This window comes from Haemaphysalis longicornis, unplaced genomic scaffold (assembly GCF_048455015.1).
Source record: "Haemaphysalis longicornis isolate Haplotype H1 unplaced genomic scaffold, Haemaphysalis longicornis Haplotype H1 scaffold_4, whole genome shotgun sequence".
NCBI lineage: Eukaryota > Metazoa > Arthropoda > Arachnida > Ixodida > Ixodidae > Haemaphysalis > Haemaphysalis longicornis.
Window position 1 is genome coordinate 108,700,533 of NW_027526361.1, and position 24,116 is coordinate 108,724,648.

Below are 24,116 nucleotides of genomic sequence, written 5' to 3' on the forward strand. Positions count from 1 at the left end.
TCAAATGGAACCAGAGGCCCCATTACAGACAACCAGTCATGTGTCATCGTGACAGGTCAGTTAGGCGGCCGCCAATCGCACAAACAAGGTTCGGTGACGTCATAGAAAAGTTGCGGGAAATTGGCTAGGGGGTCGCGACTGCTTCACACGTTTTCTTTAATATCTCCGTTATTTGTTCGAAAATTGCGATGATATTGGTATCATTGTTATCGGGACTAAGCAGTCTTTCTAATAAACCCAACTTGTATTTTGTCTTCATGGCTCCTTTAATGCGAAATTCGTGCTCAGCACGAACTGCTGCCTTCTCGGTCGTGGTGCATAGCTGCTGCGTCTCAGGAAGTGATTGCGTGTTTAGCAAATGCACGGCAGCACGTGCTGCTCTGCCGTTATCTCGCAGCACTTCACTGCCGGCGAGCATGTTGTTGCAAAGTGTGTTTGACCCTCCCGTGCAATTGTCATGCGGTTTAGATAAGCCACGAGGAGCATCTGGCAAAAATGTGAGGGGGAGGCAGTCAGACATGCTGAGCCATGGCGACGCATTGGGAGATGCTGTTACAGCAGCGTGTGCCACACTACCCGTCACACTTTCGCTGGACACTCCTCCTCCATTTTCTTTCTGCCTTCGGTGTCGCAGTAGCTGGCTCGGTCATGCGGACACCACTGTTGTTGCCTTTGCCGCCCCCGAAACCACTGTCATCATCATCATCATCACCCACCACCACCACCAACACCACCCTCCTTAAGTCCGCTGTAGGACGAAGGCCTCTCCCATTGACCTCCAACTGCTCCTGTCCTGAGCTGCTCGAGTCCACAGTTTACCCCCGAAGTTCCGTATTGCATCCTTCCATCTGGTTAATGGCCTTGCCCTTCTTCCAGACCCATCTCTTGGTATCCACTCTGTTACCCTAATTTTCCACCGGTTGTCAGTTCGTCTTTCTACATGGCCAGCCCAAGCCCATTTCTTTCTTTATTTGAACTATGACATGGTCGACTCTAGTTTGTTCTCTGATCCAGGTAGCTCGCTTCCTGTCCTTGAAGTGTTACTTCTAACATTATTGGCCCGTTGAGTCAACCTAACTTTGCTTTCTCTAAGGCACCTAGTTTTAGCTCCATATGTCATACCCGGCAGTATGAACTGGTTGTAGATTTTTCTTTTGAGGGACAGAGGTAGCGCTTAGTTTTCATTATTTGGGAGTGCTTGCCGAGTGTTCCCCAACCCTTACCTATTCTGCAGCGGATTTATCTCTCGTGGCTGAGATCAGCACTAACCATCTGTCCGAGATAGTTGCACTCTTATGCTTCTTCTAGTGTTTCGTTCCCTTAGCTGAAGAGAATGTTTTTGGCATGCTTATTCCTCATTACTTTAGATTTATTCATATTTCTTTTTAGCCCCACAGCCGTGCTTTTTGATTGTGGTTCTTCAAGCATTGTTTGCAGGTGTTTTGTAGTCTCACTCAGCAATACTATGTTGTCTGCAAACCTCAAATGGCTCAGTATTCCCCCCTCTGGACATGCTGTGAATAGTTTTGGTGAGATGGTATCTCCCTGTCTTACACCTGTTTAGATAGGGAATTTATTGCTTTGCTTGTGGAGGGTTGTACTGCCCATGCATTCCTTATATATGTCTTCTAAATGTCTCATGTAGGCTTCCTCTATTCCCTGGTCTTTTAGTGCTTCTAGCATGGCTGCAGTGAGTACAGAATCAAAGTCTACAAATGTCATGTAAAAAAATTTAGTGAGTTCTGCTGATTTTTCTATCACTTGATTGACAACATCGACGTGATCCATGGTTGAGTACTTTTTCCTAAACCCAGCCTGCTCTCTGGGTTGGTGGAAATCCAGGCTGTCACCTATGCAGCTGACAATAACTTTGGTAACAAGCTTGTACACAACCGAAAGTAGGCTGATGGGTCTGTAACTAATTCTCGAGGTCCTTGGGATCTTCCTTCTTATGAATCAGAATAATGTTGGCATTTTTCCTTTTTGAGTCTTCAAGCATTCTGAATGTAGTACTACAGCAAACTTTTCCAGTAAAATATCTTTTCCTCTTTTCATGCCTTTGAGAGCCTTTCCTACCTCTTCTTTAGTTACTAGTCATTGGGACATTGCAAGTTGAGCTTGTACTCATCTCGTCCAAGTTGTGCATGATGTTACCCTGCTTGTCTCCGAGTGCGTACATCCTGTATTTGCCGACGGCTAGCTTTCTCTTACTTAATTTCATGCTTCCTCGTATTTGCAGCGTTTCCTCGATCACTGCCATACTATATGCACGAATGTTGCTTGTTTTACATCTGTTAATCAGTTTCGACAGCTTGGCTAACAATCTGATCTTGACACTTTCATGTTCTTACGTTTGGAAATCAGTTCCTTCATTTTCTTAGTTTTTCAGTTTCTTCCCTACATGTTGCTTCTATCACAGCTACTACTTGTTCACTGATTGGCGATGTTAGGTTGCCATTTAGCCTCTCCACACTGACCTCATTATGCTCGTCTAGAAGCGCGAATTTGTTTTGTAAGACTTATTTTAATCTCCTGCGATTTGGCTGACTGACTCCATGCAGAGGTTCTCAGTTATCACGAGTTTGTTTTTCTCTTTTGAGATTTAGCCTTAGCTTGCATCTAACCATCCTATTACCGCTGCTTAGCACCTCTACGTCGAGCACGATACTCGGGTTGTCACTTAGAATGAAGTCAACTTCGTTTTTCGTTGTACCATCGAGACTTTTCCACGTCCATTTCCTATTCTTTCGTTTGTAAAAGAATGTGTTCATCAACCTCGGGTCATTTCTCTCCGCAAATCTACCAGTGTATCTCCTCGACTGTTGTGGTTGTGTATTCCAAAGTTTCCCACTGACCTTTCTCCCATCTGCTGCTTACCAACCTTTCGTTAAAGTCTCCCATCACAACCGTGAACTGTGTTGTTCCCGTCTTCATTGCTGACTCGATGCCCTCGTAGGAGCTGTCTATGGCTTCATCATCATAGCTGGTGGTTGGTGCATAGGCCTGTACTATCTTTAACCTGTACTGCTTTTTTAGCTTAATCAAAACAGCCGCGATTCTCTCGCTAATGCTGAGAAAATACTCCACGTTTCCTGCTTTTTCTCTGCGGATTAAAAATCCCACCCTGTGTTCGTTGTTCTCTTGGGGTCCACTGTAGCACAGAATATGCCCGCTAGTGAGCTCCATGAAGCCTCATCCTGTCGTAACTTCGCTTAACCTGATAATATCCCACCTAATGTGCGAGAGCTCCTCTAGTAGTACTGCTAAGCTTTGCTAGAGACACTGCTTGCTAGACACACTGCGTACGTTGACGTTGCAAGAGTCAAGTTCCAATGACAGCCTGTCTGAACCCAGAGATTTGTAGCACCCTCTGCTGTGTTGCTGTTCTGACCGCCACCATGAACAGGTGGAGACCAAAGTGGACAGGCGGAGACAGGTGGAGACAGGCGCCAAAGTGCTGCGCACTACAATTATAAAGGGCCTCCTTTCAAAATATGGGCACTCTCGTAGTCCTTCACCCGTTGAAATGTAGGTCAGTGAATAAGCTGCCTTCCCATTCATTTTTGTTGTGTTCCCTTTAAGTCATTCAGTGAAGGTGTGCAGCACGATGCTTTGAGATAAGAGAAGAATAAGTGTGCTAGTGACACGCTCACAAGTCGACTGAATATGGGCTGTAATTCCAAGGGAAGGTAAAGAATTTTGTTCCTCACACCACTGCTCGACTGGCACTGTGCCAAAGCAAGCAAACGTGAAAATGTTTTCCGGCCATCCACTGCATCTTCTCCTCTCCTCCTGCTCTAAAGGCATTCTCTCCTTAGAATTTTTTTTTTTTTTGAGTGCCGAAGCAGCCAACTCCAGTCTTGTAACGCACACCACTCTTTGTTCAGCACTGCAAAACATGGTTGTTGGATTTGCTCCAAGCCCCTAATCCCAGCTTGTGAAACTATGTACTAGGGACTTGGAATACAGGCCACCGTGTGTGAACAGTAACTGCTGAAATACTCTTAAGACCTACAAGAGCAGTTAGATTCCAAGACCATAAACTTCAATACTAAAACAATAAATCTGGTATGGTTTTGAATATTGAGGAAGAGCCTTAGTACAGAACTGTATTCGCAGAAGCTTTTGGGAGGAAGACTGATAAAAAGACCATGATGAAAAAAAATGGCGCCAACTTCGGAATGTACAGGAATTGCGTATTAGTACCACTAGCATTAAATCCACTTGCCTCATGATTGTTCATCAGTTGATCAATGAGTAACTTCCAGTTTTGTTCATCGTAGTTGACCTTGTAAAAGCCAACCTGCTGGACATTTGCAATGAACCACTGCGTTGATGATGGCAACCCTTTGATGACAGCTGGAAAAAGAGGGAGAACAGGACACCTTTTCGCACGTTTTAGTGAACTGGTCGCGTTGCACAAATGCGCACAACACAAAGGCCATTGAGCAATCTTTGTACAATCGAACGTCATTATAACGAACACTGACATAGCAAATTATCGGCTATAGTGAACAAAATACAAGCTTTGGTTGGTCACGTTTTATTTCAATGACACTTATTTTTTAACAAAACTGAAATCGTGAGAGCCGCCAGCGATATCGGATATAACGAAGAAATATTTGACCGGGAGGCTAAGAAGCTACTTGGAAAAAAACCCCGTAGCCCACAACTGCAAAGGTATAAAGACCCTTTTGTTCGTGGACATTGCAGAAAACTTCATCCTGCTCAGTGCTGTGAGTAGCCACCAGGTGAAGATCACATCCTTCATCAAATAAATAAGGATGCAAGGCTGTTTTGTAATGTGACCTTTGTGCTGCTGTATTTTTATGCACTCATGTTCCGGTTCATTGAGCTTGAAATGGAACAAGGAGAAAGGTAAGGGTTACTTTGTTTATAATGGGTTCAAAGCCTTAAAAATGCATTTTCGCATGAAGTATTTTTGCGCAATCCAGCTTGTCGAATTGTTATAGCGGATTTTCACCTCCACTGTTGCAACGAATATCTGTTATAGCAAACTAATTTGCTGTCCTGATACTAATCCATTATATAAGGTTCGACTGTAATTATGTAACTTTAGAGCAATCATTGTAAGCGAAGCATGGGCCACTGCGTGCTTCACGTATCACCCTTGTATCATGCAAGCACAAAAACAACCACAAATTTTGAATTTCAGAATTCAGAGTTGTTCTTGTGCTTTTCGTAGTACATACATTTTGTACTACATACGTGAAAGTGCGAGTTGCGGCACTTTCATGACAAAGTGCAAGTTTTTTTTTATTTTCATAAAAGTCCTAAGCACAATCTCCTTGAATGAAATATCGCCCCTATAATGCTCGCAACCCCCGCGCACCTGACCACACTAATCCTGCTACCAAAAAAAATGTTTTTACCTGAAAAATGCAATTTCACACTAGTAAAAACGAGTGGTCTGCGTGGATCCAATCCCACGTGCTAAACCACGAGCTTATACATGGCCGATTTCTTAAATCCCCGTTTTTATTTGTTTCCCTAAAAATGAATTCAATGTGTATTTCCACTTATTCTCAGTCACGTACTGAAGTTTTACCTCAAGTATGCTAAGGTTTCTTTTGCATTAAGGCATATATCTCTATATATGAGCTGTGACACTAGGGCTTTTGTCTTGCTTTTATGGCTATACCTCACGTTCACCACCTAGCTTTGTAAAGGCTGAAATGTGGCTTGCATGGTATACGGTCCCATGGGAGCTGGAGTCTGGTTAAAAAAAAAGTGGCACCGTGAAACGCTGCGCAAAAAAATTTGACGCCTACGAACCTGCCCGAGTTTCCACTAAAAAAATAACGCTACACATTACCGGCACTGTAAAAAAACTTCGGCCTTCCTAACAGCCCACAGAAAGACAAACGACAGGGACAAAACCGGACAAAAAAAGGGTGCCGTGATTGGAGACCACGATAGTCGTGGAGTAGCTATGATAGTAGTAGTAGGTAGTAGGCTATAGTAGTAGTAGAATTAGGCAAAATAGTTTGGGGTGAAATGATTGCTCCCCCCCAAAAAAAAAACTCACAAGAAGCATCTTGGGCCCATCAGTAAATGCAGAATGTACAGTTCAAGCTTGATGATTTATGTCAATCACTGAACTGTGCTTAAAGGTTGCTTGAACTCCCTGGCATGCAGTGCTCAGCCATTGTTCCATTAGTATTTTCTGGCAACAAGCTTCGTGGCCATAGACAACTGCATTAAACACTCACTCGATTTTTCATTGAGCCACAACTTGGGGAATGTGTCCGTAAAATTGGGGTTCTGGGCATCTGTGTAAGTTATTGGGACTCTCCACAGGGTCCTAGAAGAGAAAGACAGAAATTAATACTCCATCGGTGCGACCAATGCAGCGTTACACTCTGCCAGTTGCTCAAAAATGTGCAGCGAGCTGTGAATGAGCTACCAACCAGGTTGGCAAAAATAAAACTTGTATATTGAGGAGCTAAAATTGTCATGTCTCAGAGCTGCACACAAATGTCTAATCACGTTTTCCTTAAAAAAAAAATAAACCTCCATGAACTTGACGTAGGTGACACATATTTACTATCAAGGCAGGGTGCATCTTCAGAAGCAGGGGTTTTTAGGAGAAGAAAAATGCCTCCAATTGTGTTCAAAGTGAGGTTAGAGGGCAAGCTAATAATGACAGCAGCGTTTCAGTTTGGTGACAGCTTCACATGACTGTGGAGCACCATTTCACCTGCACAAAACATATTTAGCCTGACTTTAGCCTGTGAGAGGTCACAAAGCATGTTTTGTTTCCATGAATTTATCTGCTTGTTACCTGACATGCCAAAGGACGAACGAAAATGATACAGGTGGGAAAAAAGTTCCCCTCTAGATGCTTTACCTCCACTTTGGCAGTTTTGTACCAGGGTATCAAAGTTTCCTCAGTAAATGCAAGGACTTCATGGTCGAATGTGCAGAGGTGTGACAGTTAACACACGTTGTTTGGATGCGAAGAGAACTTTGGCATCCTATTTGCAAACTTTAGACTGGCTCTCTCTCTCCGAAACCTGTTTAATCTCCGCTCCCAGTTATGCTCATAGAGCCTTGGGGTGATTCAACAAGAGAATAGGAACCATGACGATTTGCTTCACCAACTAATAATGGGAAAAACAACTTAGTACTAAGTTCCAAGCAACTGATATTAATTAAATTGTAAGACTGCAGCACATTTCAAATGCAGGTGAGTTTCATTTTTCGCAACCAATTCTAGTTTACAGTGCACACGGCAAGTTCCAGATTTCACAAAACACAAAAAGCTCGTACTCGTTAATTAAGAGCAAGACAGATAACCAGGCATAAATAGCCTCTATGACTTTAGGCCAGCATTTTGACACTACCTTTAGCCGCACCCATAACCATTGGAGAATTTAAGTGAAGCTAGGAGACACAGTATCGTAGTATCAGGAAGACATCAGTGTCACGAAGGATATTGTTTCCACAATCTCATACACTGAACCTTACATCCCCGTCTTCGCTAAGAAATTCGTTTTCTTTTCCTAGAGCTACCACACAGCTATGTTTGGTACAGTTTCTGTAGCCTGTGTCCAAAAGTTGCAGTTCGAGGTTACTTAGCTTAGGTAATTATTTCTCTAAGACTCAAGCTGTTTCACTTACTCGCTGGGAAAGGAATGAAAATGTGAGATATGGATGTCGTTACAGGCTTCAGACAAAAATTGTACAGATAGAATACGCAAAGCCACGCCGAAATCTCACAAGTAAGTTTCTTTTCGTTGTGAGGAATGCAAATAATTATTGTGGTGAAAGCTGGTACTTTGTTACCCTTTAAGGCCTCTTTATTTTGCAATCACCGGTGATAGTTTAACTTTGTGGGCAAGACCTCAAAAGATGTCCCGAATTGCATCCGAAGGGCCTATGTGAGACATCCTTTTACATCAAACACCTTGGCTCGCTGAACCGAATTTTGCACCACAGCACTTTGCCACTATCTTAGCAAGCATTGGGGTGTAGTAGTACAAGCAAAATTTAAAGAAACAAAAATTGGGGCTGGGAAAGGCCACGGTGGATTAGATTGGCGCCTTACTTGTTGTCAGTGGTGCCGTCCACCAAGAACCGCTGCTGGGTGACAGTTGCCTCGTTGCTGTCGTACGACCTGTTGAATGTGATGACCGGGTAGCCAGTCTGCAGAGTCCAGGAGTCCATCACGGTCTTCACGTCGACACGGGGCTCTTTCTCTTGCGCCTGTGACAAATGACGGTTACCTTTCACTTTCACGTCTGTACGGGAATGTTCTATGTAGCAAAACTGCGAGCTAATATAGTGTAATGCATGCCTCTTAAAACGCCAAATTCAAATTTCATATTTCACTCCTCTCTTTTGGTGGCAATCACTGGATGCCAGATAAACGCCAGGCAGGCAAATAAACGCCGAGAAAGACCTCAAAAGGTGACTCTGAGTAGTTTCCAAGGGCCCTGTGAGAGCTGCATCAATGCTCGTGTTACCGTAACAACTTGTTTCAAATTCTTTTTCTTTTTTTAATATATTTTACACTGGCACTGAAAATGCAGTTGTGACTGCCAATGGTCCTATGATAACCTCATGGTGTCGGGAATAATCTCTCAGGCATGAGCCTGTTTGTACTGAATCTAAAATTGTTTTGTAATGAAAATGGATCATTTACTAGGCAGTTGGTAAAACTCTTAATTGAAGCTTTTGCATGTGCCTTGAATGTGGAAGAATGTCAAACATTCAAATTGCACATGCTGCCTGCAGCAAGTAGGAAAAAATGTGAACGTTATTTCTTTCTAGTGAGAAACAGGAAGTGAATGAACCACGTGCAGTGGGGGACTTTGTAAAAGTACTTGCATTAGCATTATTTCTCTCTGGCTAAAATAAGTTACATTTATTTCTTCCTTATGCTGAACTCTTCTGCAGAGACTCGGGTATGCGGCATTACCACTCACACCAGTTAGAACATCTGAAACTACTATTCGCAGCTAATTATGCTTGCCAGCGTGCACCACTGCATTCATCTGGCAGAAGAGATTTATAGAAAATATCATGCACCCCTTCATCTAATGACGATGATGGCTGAACGTGAAGCTTTATCGCGATGAATGCTTTGGTTGTCTGAGTTTTCCAAACCGCTTCCACCATGTCGAAATGGAGCAATTGGATGGACACCAGCTTCATCACTCAAGTGATCCAGGTTCAATTCCAGCCACTGCAAGTGTCTTTTTTTTTTTTTTTTCGCTTCACTTACGAAACTTTTGTTCGTACTGTTTTGGCTAAAACAGCAAATGCACACACCTTCCAGACTTTAAATGTATTTATTAGTGAGAAAATGCATAACTCTTAACTGGCCAATGGCTAGAAATGCTGCTGTGAAGAAAGTCATGGTTCTGGTTGACTTTCTTCACTACAGTGTTATTTGAACACTCTCTATACTTTTCCCGTCAGTAACATTTGTTTATCACTGGGCGTTCATGTTTGCATATCAGAATTTTGTGTGAATACATCTTCCAAGCGTGATTGACTTCTCTATATTGTAATGCAAAAGTTGGCAACATCAGACCTTCCCTTTTGCTCCTTTATACAAAGTTCCCTCCATAGTAAATACTAGAGGTCGAAGTCCAATTTAAATACAGTAATCCCGTGTTATAACGAAATCGCTTTACTCGAAGTATCGCTTTATTCGAAATTTCTTCTGGTCCCAACCCAAAAGCATGAATTTTAGGCCACATTGTTCGAAGTGCACGAAGAGCTGGACCCGCTTAGAGCGAAGTGGCAAGCGGAAGCGTCACCGAGCGGCGGCAACCCAGCGGCGAGTCAGGCGGTCAACATGGCGAGTTTACAAGCTGGTGTTTCCCCGGCGATTTTCTCGAGCCGGTCATGCTCGATTCGCGCCATCCGACTTCTGACAAACGGTCCAAATGCGTGGTAGAGTGATTAAATTTTGCTCTTAGACATTGGTGCATGAATGCTGACAGTTAAAGCGTAGAATTAGCAGTGTCATCGACAGCAGGGCGCCGAAAAACTTTTGTTTAGCAAACTTCACGGTTGCACAGCCAGGGGAAAAAATTGCCCAGTGATCATGCAAAACCCTAGTGCAAAACCAGTCAGTTTTCATGATTGCACCGTGCACCCACAATAGCGGTTAATCGTCGTTTTTTGAGCTCAACAAATATAACCTCGGACTCGAGCCATAGAATTTGCTATGCTTGCCAGCGCGAAACTCGTACCACACCGTGACACCCGCGCCAACTCCCACCCTTACAAAAGTTGCCACTGCCTTCTCCTCTTGTTCATCATCATGACCAAGCAGTAATTGGCGTTCGGACGCCAGTCACTGCTCGGTCAAATTGGAGAAAGGGTTTCTCACGCCCTGAAAGAACATGAACCAGCCAGAGCTCACTGCCTGTTTTGCACCTGAATAAAGTTTTGCTTCACTGAATACATTGTGTTTTGATTCCTCGCAGTTGTGGTGCAATTTAAGTACTTTAGCTTTTCTCGAGTGGTCGCTTATATAGAAATACCTATTGAAACGAAATTTTTCGCCGTCCCACTGACTTCGTTATAACGAGGGATTACTGTAATTTCTTTAAAATGTTTTCTATATCAACTGCTCCAGTCAAGTACCAGCTTTAAAGATACATTGAAAGCTATTCCAATCATCCTTCATTTTCTGGGCGCTTCAAGCTACAAGCAGGTAAAAAATCCTTACCATGGTGAGTTCCTCCCAAAGGTCATCTTGTCGAGCGTTGGTGAAAGCCCGCTTCTTCAAGTAGTTCTACAAAGAGAGTGGAAGGCGTGTGGCGGTCATTTTATGCTGCCATTAAAGGCCAACTGCACTGAAATTTCATGTCGACTAAATTTATCTTTAATGTGTAGTAAATCAGCTGTGACACGAGTGGTAGCCCCGTAAAACGCCTCGTTAATCAGTGAGAAGCGTTTAAAAAAAGCTTCGCCGGAGACCACGCTGCACCTGCCAGCAGACCGTGTAAACAGCCATGACGTGCCTATGACGCTCCAGCTGGCTGAGGTTTCTTCCTCTGGCCAGCCACGCAGCTGGAGAACCAGTCAAGCTCTGGTGCGAACATTCACCCATTTGCTGCCCCGTGCGCACGTAAAGCTTGCACGCAGGCTTGCTCCCGAGCTGCTGACCGTCTGGCCACTCGCTGGCCGGTTGCAACGTCACCTCAATGGCCGCACTCTCCTAGATTTCGGTTTCAAAATGGCCGATTTTCGCTGACCACTTGCAGCATTTTGCATCTTGCTTTCTTTTTCTGCAGACTATACGGAAATAGTGTTTTCAAGAGGTCGAAATTTTGAGTGTAGTTGCCCTTTAAGAAACTGTTATCTACAATGGTCTATTGTCATTCCCCCTTTCCGTGAAACGTACACTGTCCAGAACGAGAAGCGACGACAGGCCAGTGCCCAAGCTCTGCACAAATGCTATGCTAGCGGTGAGGACGTGGTTTACACGAACACAGCCGACTGTTTTGTTCACAATGCAATGGCAATGGCGGTAGTCAATAATCAGGGAATTACATTGCCTCTGGCTCACTCTGCACAACCTCCTCAGTAATGCACGAAGAAGCAGCCATCTGCACTGGCGATGGTGACCACCACAAAAATCAGAACAGTAATAAGCGACTCCACGTCTGCAATCCTAAATTTCTCCCGAGGGCAGATCTTCCAAGTGTCCGCAATTTTAACTCCTGGCTTCGACCCCAAGGAACGAACTAGTAAGATACAGCTAATCTAAACCCCTGCCCACTCCACCCTGGCCGGGAACGAATCCACGCATGACGCTGCTCGAGGCTTCACCGACTGAGCGGACGTCAGTTTAGATGGGGGTTCCGTCTCACTGCTGGGCAGGGACAGACTCATGCCCTACAGGGATATTTCTAACCACTGTCGGCTGACATAATGCCAGTCCGTGGTCTGGCGACTTCTCCAGACAAATTCGTGTCCTAGCCCGATTGTCTACAGCTACTGTTACCCAGGATGTTGCTCCCCAAAGTGCCACCGGTGCCAGGATTGAGCAGATCTAGCTCACATGCTATGGCAATGCTCGCAGGTAGCCACACTAGGTCGAAATGTCAATAACAGTGAGCAGTTGGAGACTGTACTGCGCAGCTCCAACCCAAAAGATCAACTCTCGGCCATCCAACTGGCCGAAAACGGTGCCAGAGACCAAGGTCTACTGGCCGGCACCTACGAGCTCCAGTTGGCAACTAAATAAAGCTTTATTCTCTTCTCTCTCTGCTAATTGAAATAGACACAGATTGCCTTACCGATACGCCTTTCCTGAAGATGGGCTCGGTGAGGAAGTAGTTCATCATTCGAATGATCGACGCTCCCTGCAGGAAGGTAAGAACCAAAAGTCATCAATTGTGCGTGATCTTATGTATACCGTACACAGGCACGTGTTTTTGTTGTGGGTCATATACGAAGCCACCCCCTTTCTGATGTTCCAAGGATTTCATCTTTCGCTATTAAGCTGGTTGAAGAGAAGGAACCTTTGTCATAGTTACAGCATTTATTTACTTGAAGATTCACCTCATGCACAAATGCGACTCAAGATTCGGAGCATTACTACATACAAAAAACACATTTCAGAGCAATGCTGTACAATAAAATTGTTGACACACGGATAAAACTTAACGTGCTTGTGTAAAAATAAGAGACGCAGAAATGCTTTGCAAGTGACTACACTAACCAGCACACTAGACAGCCTCACCTCAAGATCAAAAGCCCACACCGCCGGTTTACCAAGCACCATGTATATCGAAGAACTGCTGATTAATCGAGAAAACCTCGAATTCTTTGATGTGGACCGAAATGTTGGACAAATGTGCACTTTTAAGGTCACAAGCTTTCGTTAGTCTATTCTGCCATCGATTCGTGCCAAAGTTTTTAAATGAACTGTTCGGACAACAAATGAACCAGTCAGTTGTAGAAGTTTAATGCCTGTCTCAAGCATGGCCAACTACAAAGTGATTGGCTGGTGGATGACTGGTTGAAATGAAAAAGTAAAAAAACAGTGCGGAGGAGGCTTAATCTGCTGTGGTAATGAAATACTATATGTCTAATGTGCCACCTACTATACCCACGAGGAGTAGCTACTGTGTTTACTCCGAAGGTACGATCCGGAAAGATGAGTAAAGTCAGTGCTGTGAATGAAACCTGGGTTAGCAAGGTTAACCATATTTACGGGGTGCACCCTTGACCAGAACTAGTATTTGCTGCTTTCAAAGGAAATATTGGCAGATGAGTATAGAACAGAAAATACATCCAGGAAGAAAAAAAACACTTCATGCATCCTGGCAACCGAACTTGGTGCATGGGTGGCATTTGATGCTCCGCGATTTACGGCACAAACAGTAGGTGTATCTGACATGCTTAGAGAATGTGTATCACTGGTGGAAACCCGGCACGAAGAAACAAATGGTTTGTAGAGTGGAGAAACGGATTTTAGTGCAGACTTGCGTGCGTACACCAACAGTACATGCGACAATTCCTCATGCCTCCCTCTCAAAAGCCTCCCTCTCAACCTTTGATCATGCGACAGGAAGAGAGAAGTCCCATCGACCCAATACCCGCACTTCATGCAAGCGCCTGGAGATCGGTCACGTTCATTGCGCAATTGTAATTCACTGCGTGGTTGTAATTCGTCCACTGACACTGACCGACCTACCAATAGGCTTTAGTGTCGTGGCCATTAATCATTTTTTCCCCACCTTTCCGTAGGATATTTTGTCAAAGTTCTCAATGATTTCGTCCGGATTGTAGACAGGCACTGAGACGGGATGCGACGATTTGAGGGCATCCATTTCCATGACCGGCTGGAGTTCTGCAGCAATAAACTGCTTGGCCTGTGATGACAAAAAAAATCCACATAGCATCAGGGACGAGAGGACAAGACACGGCCACATTCCAAAATCTGAAGTATGTTGAGTGCAGCTCTCTGCTGCACTTTTCCCTGCAATCTGTCGCACAAAATCATCTGTCAAATACTACATGTCTGCTATGAAGATGCCCCGTGCCACTGAAACTTTTTTCGTACCTCAAAGCACAGTGGTACTATTTTTGTTTTTGTTTCGCTGTAAACTACAACAAATTTATTACGCATAGCAACCTTTTGCTTGCTTTGTAAATGACAAACATCTGTTCACAGCATTTGTTATCGCTTTTGATTGGAATCTCCCCATCAGCACAATGGGCCTCATCGCAAAATTTTGTATCGCAAGTTTAACCTGAGTACATCCATACAGGAACATGTACAAAGATTCAGAGGTGTAAATGCTATGTTTTACCAAATTGTTGGTTCCATTATCATTCAGGCAGAATATATACGCACTTATTTCAATCTTGGCTCTCAAAACCGACAACACATTCTGTCATAGTCGAAAAATGATCGGACTTACCATCTCCCAGTCCTTGTGCACGAAGTCAATGCCGAGGTATTCGACGTAAGTGGCGAAGCCCTCATTTAGCCACAGGTCGTCCCACCACTTCATGGTGACAAGGTTGCCAAACCACTGCGAAAGATTAATATAAAAGGCTGGCATTAGGCAGGCAAAGAGTGCTAGACACATTTCCGAGAGGGAAAAAAATGTGCTAGAACTCAATTTATTAACGCTCGAAAAGAATAGTCATACTTGATGTCACGCTCAATATGCCCTTACAAAACAGAAGGAATTTGTCCAAGATATTGGCACACGACCAATATGTAGATTCAACTGCATGAGGGCATCCTAAATGGCTCAAAAGAGCTTCGAAGCTTTTCGAAAAACAAGTACAAGAGCGCAAGTTCCATGAAATGTGATGAGAGACCATAGCTCAGCACTTATACAAAATGATTACTTTTGTTTTAAGATTAGTATCAGATCTTTCATATTTTGTGGAAGCTAGTTGTTCAATAAACAAAGGAACCTGATTTGTTAAATAATTTTGAAATAAAGGCAGTAATTTTTCTCTATCTTCTTTATCTTTTTTTCTTTGCTTGGGCATCATTATATAAGTGGCCCACCAAAAAAGCTTCTGTCACTTGCTGTTGTAATGTCGGTAAACAAGAAATGTTTGTTTGCACATGCAGTACTCCTTCAAAGAAAACTTAATTTTGGAAAAAGTGGCAAAAGCGATGAAACTGCTCGTATAGAATTAAGACTGGTGATAATCTGACCACCTCCATGACTTTTTTTTTTGTCATACCACTCTGGTTATGGCTTAAAATGCAACTCATAGACAAGCCATGCTAAAGGTATGTTATAAATGTTTGAATGTCTCAAAGCCAGCGTGTAAAAATAAACACTTTGGTAACAGGCCACTTCATCCAGTACAGTCAATACTCGTTTCAGTTAAAAATACAACCTGCATTTTATGCAAGCTCAGGCATGAAAAAACGTTTCTTGTTCTGCAGACATTTACTAGTACCAAGGCGAGCCCAACTGTTTCAGTTTACGGTGAAAGCATTGCTAACAATTGGCTCCACATCTGCTTGCTTTGCTGCAAATGTCAAAAGAAGGTAGTCTTCTGCAGCCCTTGTCAGATAAATGTTTCTTCTCTCTTCCCCCCCCCCCCCTCATGCCGTTCCTCTCTTGTGTGTCTTGCCATGATAAATGTAATTAGGTTTGCTGAATTCAATTCAATTTTTCCGTGTTCATACAGCTCTCGCAAAATCTGTTGGTACATTTTGTTACTGTTTGGCTTGGCACTTGAGCCACAAGTGTCAAGCCAAGCCAAATCCAAACCAAGCGAAGCCAATTTTTAAAGCGTTTTTTTTTTATTTGAAAATTACACCCAGAACTATTTTTTAATTAAAACAGCAGAGTAACGTATGTATTTATGTTTTGCTTCAAACATGCTTGATGCTTTCGTTTTGCTGAACAATGTTGACCAGCGTGAGGTATGCTACAGTATACTTACAGACACACAGACCAAACTTTTCGTGTTCAAGTAACCCAAGGAAGACTATCGTCTTTTAAGTTATAGGCTATTGATTTCATGACACTAGCTGGCTATACCAGGTTCCTGAGATGGAGCAGCTATGACAACTAATTAGTAAGGCACATAAACATTCAAAACAGAATATTTGGCAAATAGTATTTGCTATTCCATTTGATTCGCACTGCTGTTTTATTATTTAAAGTATTCCAATATTCAAATAATCAAAATTTGTGAATAATAGAGCAATTAAAGTTGGCTCTGCCTCATGACAAGCAAAAAAGCTGACCGTACGACTTCCCCATTTGAGTTTGCTTTTTTGCACGACCTTTAGGCTCTGCAGAAAAGGATGAACAAGCATAAGCTTTGCACGAAAGAAGAGGATGCCAAGTCTGGTATAAGTCAAAAAGATGTTCCCTGTCAATATAGGGGTATGAGACAGGAATCAAAAGCTATCCGAAGTTTAAAGTGATCTATAACGCTTTTACAAACGATCATACATGAACGGATATTGCATCTTATTGGGCATTCGATATTTCCCTGTGATTGCGTCAAGGGTAGCCAACTGATATGAGCGACCAGTATGGTAATGACGGAGCTTCTTCAGTTTATTTCACATTCCCATAGGCCTACGATGGCGCTGCCTACCATTAGCATGGTTTCACTGCCCTCTACTTCAGTAGTCCACAGCTTGCGCTAAAGAGCAATCACAGCGACCACGGCATGAACTGGTGCAACTTCACTCTCCTTTCGTTTATTTCTAGCAAGCTCTAGCAAGTGGGACAGCTAAGGTCCCACTATTTTCCCACAGCTGCATTTACAGCATGATATCCACCCAGCTCGCATGACACTTTTGCAGATTTGAAGTTGGCGCCAGTTGATCACATGACACGTGAGGCATGATGCTGTACGAAGCACCTGCATCGTGAAACTCGCTAATATTTGCTGGCAACCCACACTGTTACAGAAACTCTGCAAAAATTCCTGAGGGCACTTAGGCCTGCTAACGTGCTCTGAAGGAGAAAGCATTATAGCTTCCTCTGGCGATACCAGAGTCCTTCAATGCTTTTCATAGTCCTCCAAAAGCATTGAAGGACTCTGGCGATACTTATGAAAAAATTAAAGCAGTTTCGCTCAACATGAAAGCTGTCAAGAGCGGAGCAGTGATTTGCAAAAGGATCTGTGGCGCCCTCTCTTGACTAGTTTCAGTATCAGCCTGGCGTCGTTGACTCTGAAAGTAGTCAGAGGGCGCCGCAGCTTCTGAAAAAGCCTATAATTTTCTGCGTTAAAATTAATAAATAAAATTAATAATTCTGCATTATTAATTAAAAGCCTATAATTTATATAATTCTAAATTTCCATTAATTTGGGAAAATTGATGTGTTAATTCATGACTTTTTGTTTGTTTTATATAATTGTGCACTTAATTGCTGTCTAGCAAAGGCAGCCTCCGTGGCAATGGCGCAGCGCTAAGACCACCCCCAACACGCTGCATATGAGTACCACATGCCTGTTTGGCGCACTGGTGTTGACATCAGCTTCGTAATGGAAGGGACACAGGATCAATCCCTACTAGGGGAAGCAATGATATTTTCAAAGCCTCTGGTTGGGTGCGTGACACCGCGTGACTTCGGCAGTTGGCTACCGTGACCCCGGATGAACTACGACAAGCCAGGCACCTAAAGTGCTCCGCGCTTAAAAATGTTTACCTGGTGGGCCAACTCATGGGAGACTACCGTGGCGACGCGCTCCTTGTTGAGGGCCGACGACTCGTTCCTTTTGAACAGCAGCGCCGTCTCTCGGAACGTGACCAGTCCCCAATTCTCCATGGCGCCAGCGTTGAAGTCCGGCAGCGCAACCATGTCTGCAGAAGCCGCCAGATCGAGTCGTAAGAAAGCGATGCGTGGAGGAAGCCCATTCAGTTTCAGCCGAATGCTGGCACAGGTACGCAGGGACAATCAGTACACGCATTCGTGAGACGCTGCTCTATGAAAGACGTCTTTTTTAAAGTTGTGCCATTCAGACATGGTCAGTTCTATGGACATATCTGAACTATTTAATGCCTGCTGCTAACTTGGCTTGTTTTAAGAAGCACACGACTTGACTGTACCTATCAGATCTTCCGGCTTCACATAAACGCAGGACCTATACCCCCTGAATTTGAGCAAGGTGTGACCAACCAAACTTTTCATTCGGCTGACAGTATCTGACAACCTGCAGTGTCAATGCATGACACCACTTACCAGTTTTTGGGAGTGGATACTTTTCCGAGAAATATTTCTCGTAGAATTCCAAGATTCTCGGACCAATAGACAGGGCATAATCCACGGATGAAATGGCGTTTGGCCGAGCCCAGACTCTGAACTAAATGGCAGCAAAATAAAGGAGGAGGCAGGCAATTAACATATTCGAGTATTAGCAACTGAATCGAAACAAAACAGCGTTAAAAGTCGCGTTTTGTTTAAACTCACGAAACATTTCTGAGCACCTTGACATGGAATCATGTGTGCGACTGGTGTTACAATGTTCGCAATGTACATTATGCAGCACTTCCTTTCATGCATGCACTCAATCACTCAAAAACAGTTTCCACTTCTGGAGCAAAAACATATCTCAGAAAAACACGAGTCGTCGTGCAGAATATGAAAATATGACAGTATCTTTGGGTCATGCAGTGGCACACTAGATTGTTTACGGGCAATCAATACACTCATTCGAGAGATTTAGAGCTTAATAATATTGCACAATTGATTTTAGGCTCCACATCAGATTTTTCATCACCAGTAAAGCAGCAACAATCAAACCCGGTTACTGACAATGTGAACTACAAAAGTACATGTTTGAGCATACAACTCCCAGATTTCATACCATACATGACAAAAAAATGGAAAAGTAAATGAAGGTGGAAATCCTACTAGATTTAAAAAGGCATTTTTCATCAGCGAAAAGGGCCTAACGGGCTGTGATATGCCAAATGTTCGGGTTTAGAAACAGTTCTGAACAAAGCAGCAAAAAAAGCCGCACAATTTTGGCTTCGGTAAACTCATTAAATTTACCTTGGCGTCACCCCTTGACTCGAAGTCGCTGACGACAAAGGCTAGCAGGTAAGTGGACATTCGCACGGTGGTCTCGAACTTGTCTGCTTTCGTTCCATTTGGCCTGTAAAGAAGCAAAACAAGGCTGTGATGCACACCGTAGCCAAAGACTAAGCATTATCATAGATCCCCCAGATACATGCTATCTGTGCCCAGATAGCATGTATGCACAGATTGATTGATTGTAGGGTTAAACGCACTGCGCTGACGCAACGCAGTCGATGAGGCGTGCCATAGTGGAGGACTCCGGATTAATTTTGACCACCTGGGGTTCTTTAACGTGCGCCAAATCTTATACACATGGGCGTTTTTGCTTTTTGCCTCCATCCGAAAAGCGGCCACCCCGGCCACGAATCGTCGAACCCGCATCCTCGTGCTCAGCAGCACAACGCCTTACCCATCGAGCCACCGCAGTGGTTATGTATGCACAGATATTTTGTACTCACCCGCCACATGACCTATATATGGCCAAATGTCAAACTCACTACTCCATTGCGTAGCACAAGATGCAGGGACATGATACTGATTTACACCGTGTATCGTAAGCAAGCCTTGAAGGGTGAAGGGGGGGTGGGGGAGTAGTTTCATGTTTATTCTTTGTAAACGTCCTGTTGAAAACCAAGCGACACTTCTGGGTGCACAGTTTAGTTCACAGGAAATTGACGACAGATGAAATAGAGCAACTGCGCCCTTCTGACTGCAGTAGAGAATGGAAAGCACAACAGTCCTGTATCTGCAGCACATGACTAAGGCGCGTCTCCTAGCAATATGCTAGAGCCACGCGTAGTTGGTGGCATCTTAAGATAGTTGGGGCTTGATGAGTTCCTAAGTGGTCGCTGTCTCACACATCAGAGGCGTCACACGGCATCTTAACTTGACAAGCGCTGCCTTCCATGTAGCCCCAGCATTATACACGTAAGAACAGCCTCCTTGAACTAGAAAATCCAACTCACGTGAGGAAAACCACACAAATGGCGACAACAGGATGAATCCAACAACCCTATGGTACAGAAATGCCACTGCGCCGACGTATTTTAATATATTTCGTTAAACGGGCCATGCAGACAAAATACAAGTTTGTTTCATTCGAAAGATTTAATGTTCTATTGTGCCCGCAGCATTTGTCCGGCAGCAAACGATGCTGTCTTCACTGAGAAATTAATCAATTTAGGTTAAAATTTTGATTATCCCGCTAAATCGTGTTTTCGTGACGCGTGCCCTGAAGTCATGAGGGCGGATATTCAAACGAACTATCATTCGGCTCTGCAGCCTTGCTTGCCATCAGTACTCCCAAATGGCGCTACCATACTCAGCCACAGACCGTTGCTTTGTTTTTGACCATATTTGCACTTGGATTATTTTTGTTGCATTGGAAAGCAATCGTTTCGTGAAACATGGGGTATGCTCGACAAACAGGGTCATGTAAGACGTCACTTACGCCAATCGGCCAGTGTTGTGCAAGACAACTCCAAAGCGGTGAACTGCTGTGCAACTAAAACAAGCATAGTGTGCCCAGTACGAACAGCAGTGCACGTTGGTACTTCTATGTTTACCTGTATTTTCGTAACTTTCATTGTTTACCCCACCATCCTCATGGCTGTAAAATGAATATGCACTACATGCACAAATAGCTCATTTGGAAAGCTTATATAAGCAGTGCCTAATTTGCATTTTCCAGCCTCAGCCAATCGCACAGTTTGGTATATAGGTTCTGTTGCGGGAAATGACCTACCGTACTTGGCCGATTCTAACGCGCACCAAATTTTCCAGGCAAAAAACCGAAAAAACTTGCACCTCTGATTGTAACGCGCTCGGAAATTTGTGAGCAAGAAAAACGAATGCGAGAGAAACGGGCGATTTATTTCCCGAAGTAATCTCACTCATCTCACTCCTCGTCGCTCTCCGAGAGCTCCTTGTCGCCTTCCGCTGACCGCAACATCTCGTCATCGGTGCCGTCAAGAGCGTTTGCGATGCCACACTTCTGAACGAACGTTCAACCATGGTCGATGGGATCATGGCCCACGCCTCGCACGCCCATCCCGCGAGCTTCTCCAGAGGCGCACGCTTCAGCCAACCGCTCGTTGTGAGCGCGTGGGAGCCGCTCGTAAGCCGTGGAAGCGGCGCACCTTGGTTGCCGCTGCTGCCGTTGCTGTTATCAAGCGCGCAAGTGGAATAATTTGACGATTTGTGCCATGGAGGAAAGAAAAGCTTAGGAGAGGCCCTGACGTCACACCCAGCGCAGCCGGAAACGCCATTTCTGTAAGTCGAATGGCGGACCATTGGCCCTGCATGCCATTGGCGGACTCTTTTTGCCTCTCTCTCTCGGTGCACCTTCTCCGCCTCCTCCGGCCTGTATCGCCTCTCTTGTCGTCTGCATCTGCCAGCGCCGAGCCGGCGGAAATCAGCTGATAGGCAGATAGAAGGCCGTTTTGCAGCGCGTGACCGTGAACCTAAACGCGCGGTTACACTGTTACACGTCTTCAGTGTGGCCGCAGCAGGTTTGCGAAGCGGCTCGCTCTAACAATGCCGCAATGCTCGGTGCCAGGCTGCAAGTCGCGATCGGTACCCAAGGAATTGGGCGTCACTTTCCACCGGTTAGGGCATCATTCCGCTGACAAGTATTGCTGTACATTGGTGTGCATTCATCCTTTGTTTGCAATCGCCGCCGTTTATAGGTTCCCAAGCGATGGAGAACGCCGCAAACAGTGGGCGAACGCCGTGCGGCTACCGGACTGGAAAGTGCCCAAGTTTGCGTTGCAGTTTCACTGGCAATCCCAGAGATGACTAGTCAATTAAACGGCCGTTCTATATATATAGGTAAGCAGTACTTCATGCAGATTTCACGCTAAAAAATTGTGGAATGTTTTACCGTTGTTCGCGTGCCTTCGATAGAATTTTTTGCGAAGGAGGAGGAGGAGGAGCAGGAGGAGGAGGCAAAACGTTTTATTGAGTAAAAAAAAAATGAGAGGGTGGGTGGCGTCAATAAACATTTTTTTCGCCAAGTTTCAACTTGTCTCAGTGTCAATAAATTCAAGGTGATATTAGTTGAAAACGTTCATACACTAACCTCGCAGTATGAAGCGTTGAAAAGCGAAATCCAGAGCGAGACCACAAAAAGATCCAGATTCCAGATCCAGCACTCTTCCAGTCAACAGACGGACACCTACTAAGGTAATAGGACGATGGAATTATATCAACTGGGAATCTACCTTGCAAAAGCACTGCCGCGCATTGCCGGCCTAGCAAACTGTATATTGCAGCGGCGATAACCAAAAAATTGAGTTGCGAATCGTTCGGTTGCAAGTCGCCTACGTACTGCACACCGTGTATCACTTCCCGAAAATCTACCAGACGGCTGTCCGCGCGTACGACGGGACGGCGCGTTCACGATATCGTCGTGATCGCGACCGGAGCAATAGCTTGACGCGGTACAAGGTGCACTTGCAAGTAGAAATTAAATGACATATTCACATCGGCGCAGCTGTCGCAACTCGCAGCATCATTTTCGAGTTCCGTAAGACCACAGCGCAGCAAAGCGAAGCAGCAATCTTCGCAATCGGACGACAAGGCAGGCGCTGCCTTTCCTCCATGACTGGCGAACGGCGGGCGGGCTGTTGCTAGGACGCCGTTGCTAACGCGACTTCCAATGGCCGCCGAAAACACGTGACTTCCTCCACACTTTTGCCAATGCGCGGGGATAGCTGGGGGCCTCTCCTAAGCTTTTTTTTCCTCCATGATTTGTGCGAACGCCGATAGAAAAACCTAGGAGAGAAGCCTAGACCCGAAAAATTGTTGCTAAAAGCTTTGGCGCCGACTTGAGATGGCGATGGCGATGGGTGGGACGAAATTTCAGCTGTTTCTAGAGTTTCGGTTTCGTATCCGATTCTAACGCGCATGCGATATTGGGGCCTATTTTTCCGGAAAAAGGAAAAAAAAGTGCGCGTTACAATCGGGTAAGTACGGTAGTGGGTCACATGGCCATTCCGTTTTTTTTTTCTAATTGTATAGCTTATTTGACCGAAGTGTGCTTTAAAAGTGGTGTCAGTATGATTCTAACGAGGCAATCTTTCGAATGAAACAAACTTGTGTTTTGTGCGGAAAGCACATCACTCGTATGAGTAATTATTGACACAGCTAATGCGAAGGCTTTGTACGTATCGGAAACTGATGTAACTCGTTCGTTCGCCTTCATCGCATTTGCAAAGATGCCCTGCGAGGAATGGTTGCGTCGCAATATTAGGACCGCACGCTAGCGCCATCCCTGCATTGTACGGTGCTGCGCAGCAAGAAATACCAAGAGATGTACTTTCTAAATTTATCAATTTAGGGGCAAATTCTACGAGCCCCCGTATAAGCAGTAATTAAAATAATGTAATGACATTACAGCAATTTAATTACTTCTTGCAAAAATCACCAATGCAATTCACTTAGAATGTCACAAACTTTCTATCACTAGAGGTGTCAGAATACTTCATGAGTATTGTCCGCTCTTCAATTCGATAGCCGTGCAGTTTTATCATTAGAAGTTCTTGAATATTCAAAATTTACGAATATTAGGGATCCGGCCCATTCGTCACATGGCTTTTTGTCGTAAGCCGGTTAGTAATAGGCCGGTTTGTAACATGGGAACATTCGTCACAGGCCGCTTCGACAAATGTGGAAGTTTGCCATACATGCGACAAAATAAAAGTCCGCATGTTTAGATTTTTTATTATTATTATTCGAAGCGCATATAGGTATCAGCAAAGTAGATAGAACGGTTAACGACTCAGAAGAGGGAGGCGAGGAAGTGAGGTAGCACAATTAAAAAAAAAACTTTTTGAAAGAGGAGCCGCTTATAACTTGCGCCCACTCTCCATTGTTGCTGCTGCTTTGTGTGTCCTTGAGCACCACAAGAGATGGAAAGATATTATAGTACGAGACTTTTTACACTACACGCTACTGAGAAAGGGTTGGGAGAATCACGTAGGTTCTGCCTACATGTTTTCTTTTTCTTCTTTTGGCGGCCATACATCCGCGACATTTCAGCAAAGAATGCCAGTCAGAGTGGACAGGCAGGGTAACATGGTTCTAACCAGTATA

General features: G+C 44.3%; 1 protein-coding gene across 1 annotated transcript in view; it reads right to left on the reverse strand.

Annotated features, from left to right (window-relative positions):
- The window catches only part of LOC144179252 (aminopeptidase N-like), a 129,141-nt gene that overhangs the window by 21,679 nt on the left and 83,346 nt on the right, over positions 1–24,116 (reverse strand). The window contains exons 3-12 of the mRNA XM_077707539.1: positions 18,996–19,098; positions 18,183–18,303; positions 17,649–17,803; positions 14,421–14,534; positions 13,734–13,868; positions 12,288–12,353; positions 10,712–10,777; positions 8,072–8,229; positions 6,234–6,325; positions 4,229–4,359 (exon numbers count right to left, since the gene is read on the reverse strand). Coding sequence (XP_077563665.1) covers positions 4,229–4,359; positions 6,234–6,325; positions 8,072–8,229; positions 10,712–10,777; positions 12,288–12,353; positions 13,734–13,868; positions 14,421–14,534; positions 17,649–17,803; positions 18,183–18,303; positions 18,996–19,098 — 1,141 coding nt within the window. The remainder of the gene's footprint in view (positions 1–4,228; positions 4,360–6,233; positions 6,326–8,071; positions 8,230–10,711; positions 10,778–12,287; positions 12,354–13,733; positions 13,869–14,420; positions 14,535–17,648; positions 17,804–18,182; positions 18,304–18,995; positions 19,099–24,116) is intronic.